The sequence below is a fragment of the Mastacembelus armatus genome, chromosome 18 (assembly GCF_900324485.2).
Source record: "Mastacembelus armatus chromosome 18, fMasArm1.2, whole genome shotgun sequence".
In the NCBI taxonomy this organism is placed as follows: domain Eukaryota; kingdom Metazoa; phylum Chordata; class Actinopteri; order Synbranchiformes; family Mastacembelidae; genus Mastacembelus; species Mastacembelus armatus.
Window position 1 is genome coordinate 16,885,494 of NC_046650.1, and position 1,432 is coordinate 16,886,925.

Consider the following 1,432-nt stretch of genomic DNA (forward strand, 5'->3'; position numbering starts at 1 on the left):
TCAAGCAGCCCAGTTTGTGTATGTGAAAGGTGTTCCATCAGTCCAGATCCACTTGCCCTCCTATAAACCATAAGAGAATCAAATGTAGTGACGTGTTTCAGTGTCTGATGAAGACAAATCCAACCACAGGACACTGACTGTGTTTAGGGTTGATGGAGGGGACACAGAATTTGTTGTCAGCAGTCCAGTTGCATTGTGGGTAACGTAGGCTGTTCATTGTGATGGTGACAATATGACATTAGGACAAAGCCAATATCAGCTGAGTATTTATCTGTCAGACTCTGTGAATTTACCCGTATCTTATCATAGCCTCCAACCCATATGAGTCCAGTCCCTTTAGCATCAGTGATCACTTTCTGAATCACTGCATACTCCTCAGCATCACGCACAGATGTAGGATATCCGCCCTGAAGGTTGCAATTTCTCTACAGTGCAGATAAACAGACAGTGGAGTCAGTAGAGAAGCAAAATAAGCTGAGTAGTAGGAAAACACCAAGGCAGGAATAGATGCCAGTTTTAAAGTGAACACAGACCAAATAAACAGTGTAGAATCATTGTGGACTGAATCCACATCACTCTGATTACCTGAGCATCAAGCCAGGTCATGGCTTTGGGAACATATATGAAACAACGGCCGTTATTCCATGTCCAACCAGAGAAACAAGACTGTCCTGAAGACAAATAAAATGCACAATGTTTAATTTCTTGAATTTCTTGAATTTGAACCATCAGCGTTTATTTATTTATTGTCACATCTCTTCCTCTGACACATAAAAACTCTGTAATTATTAAACAGTTTCCTTTGGTCCACAGCTGCATCTTTGGATGAAGGTGAGAAAATACAGAAATGACCATAAAGGAAATAATCAGGTTTTATTTCTGATGTGTCTTAATGTATGAAGAAGTACAAAGCCCTTAGTTTGCCTTAAAGTAAGTCAGAGAGAAGGAAATGTGCAGGATGTTGTATCTAACTCTGATGAACAAAGTGGTCAAAGTCCAATAACACAAACTCTAATAGACTGGGTTGGAATTTGGGCAGTGCAGCTCTGTGTAGAACATCCTGTCAGCATCATTTCCAGAGACACAACAGGTGGAAAGACATTATATTGATCCATTTCATATCTGTGTTGGGCTCTAGGAAACTTAACGCAGAAGTCATTTGGTTTGATCCACAGAATATATACATTTATAACATCTGGATATCTATTCCATAAACATATATACACACAATATATAGTGTAGTAATACTCACGCTGAGCTGTGTCCAGAGCCAACAGGGCACAAAGAAGAGCAGCCAGAATCAGAGTCTTCATGGTGAAGATGATGCAGATGTTAAAGATGAGGCTGATATCTCTGTAGGGAACAGACCTGTAAAGACTGACAGCCTGTCAAAGACAAGACACCAGATGATCAGGGAGTTGGAGTCTCTGAT

General features: G+C 40.4%; 1 protein-coding gene across 1 annotated transcript; it reads right to left on the bottom strand.

Annotated features, from left to right (window-relative positions):
• On the bottom strand, window positions 1-1,432 carry LOC113125417 (type-2 ice-structuring protein-like). Its single transcript, XM_026298862.2, has 4 exons — window positions 1,253-1,432; window positions 586-671; window positions 294-425; window positions 1-60 (listed from the first exon to the last, which is right to left on the bottom strand). The coding sequence occupies exons 1-4, from the start codon at window positions 1,311-1,313 to the stop codon at window positions 1-3; spliced, it is 339 nt and encodes a 112-aa protein (XP_026154647.1). The 5' UTR covers window positions 1,314-1,432.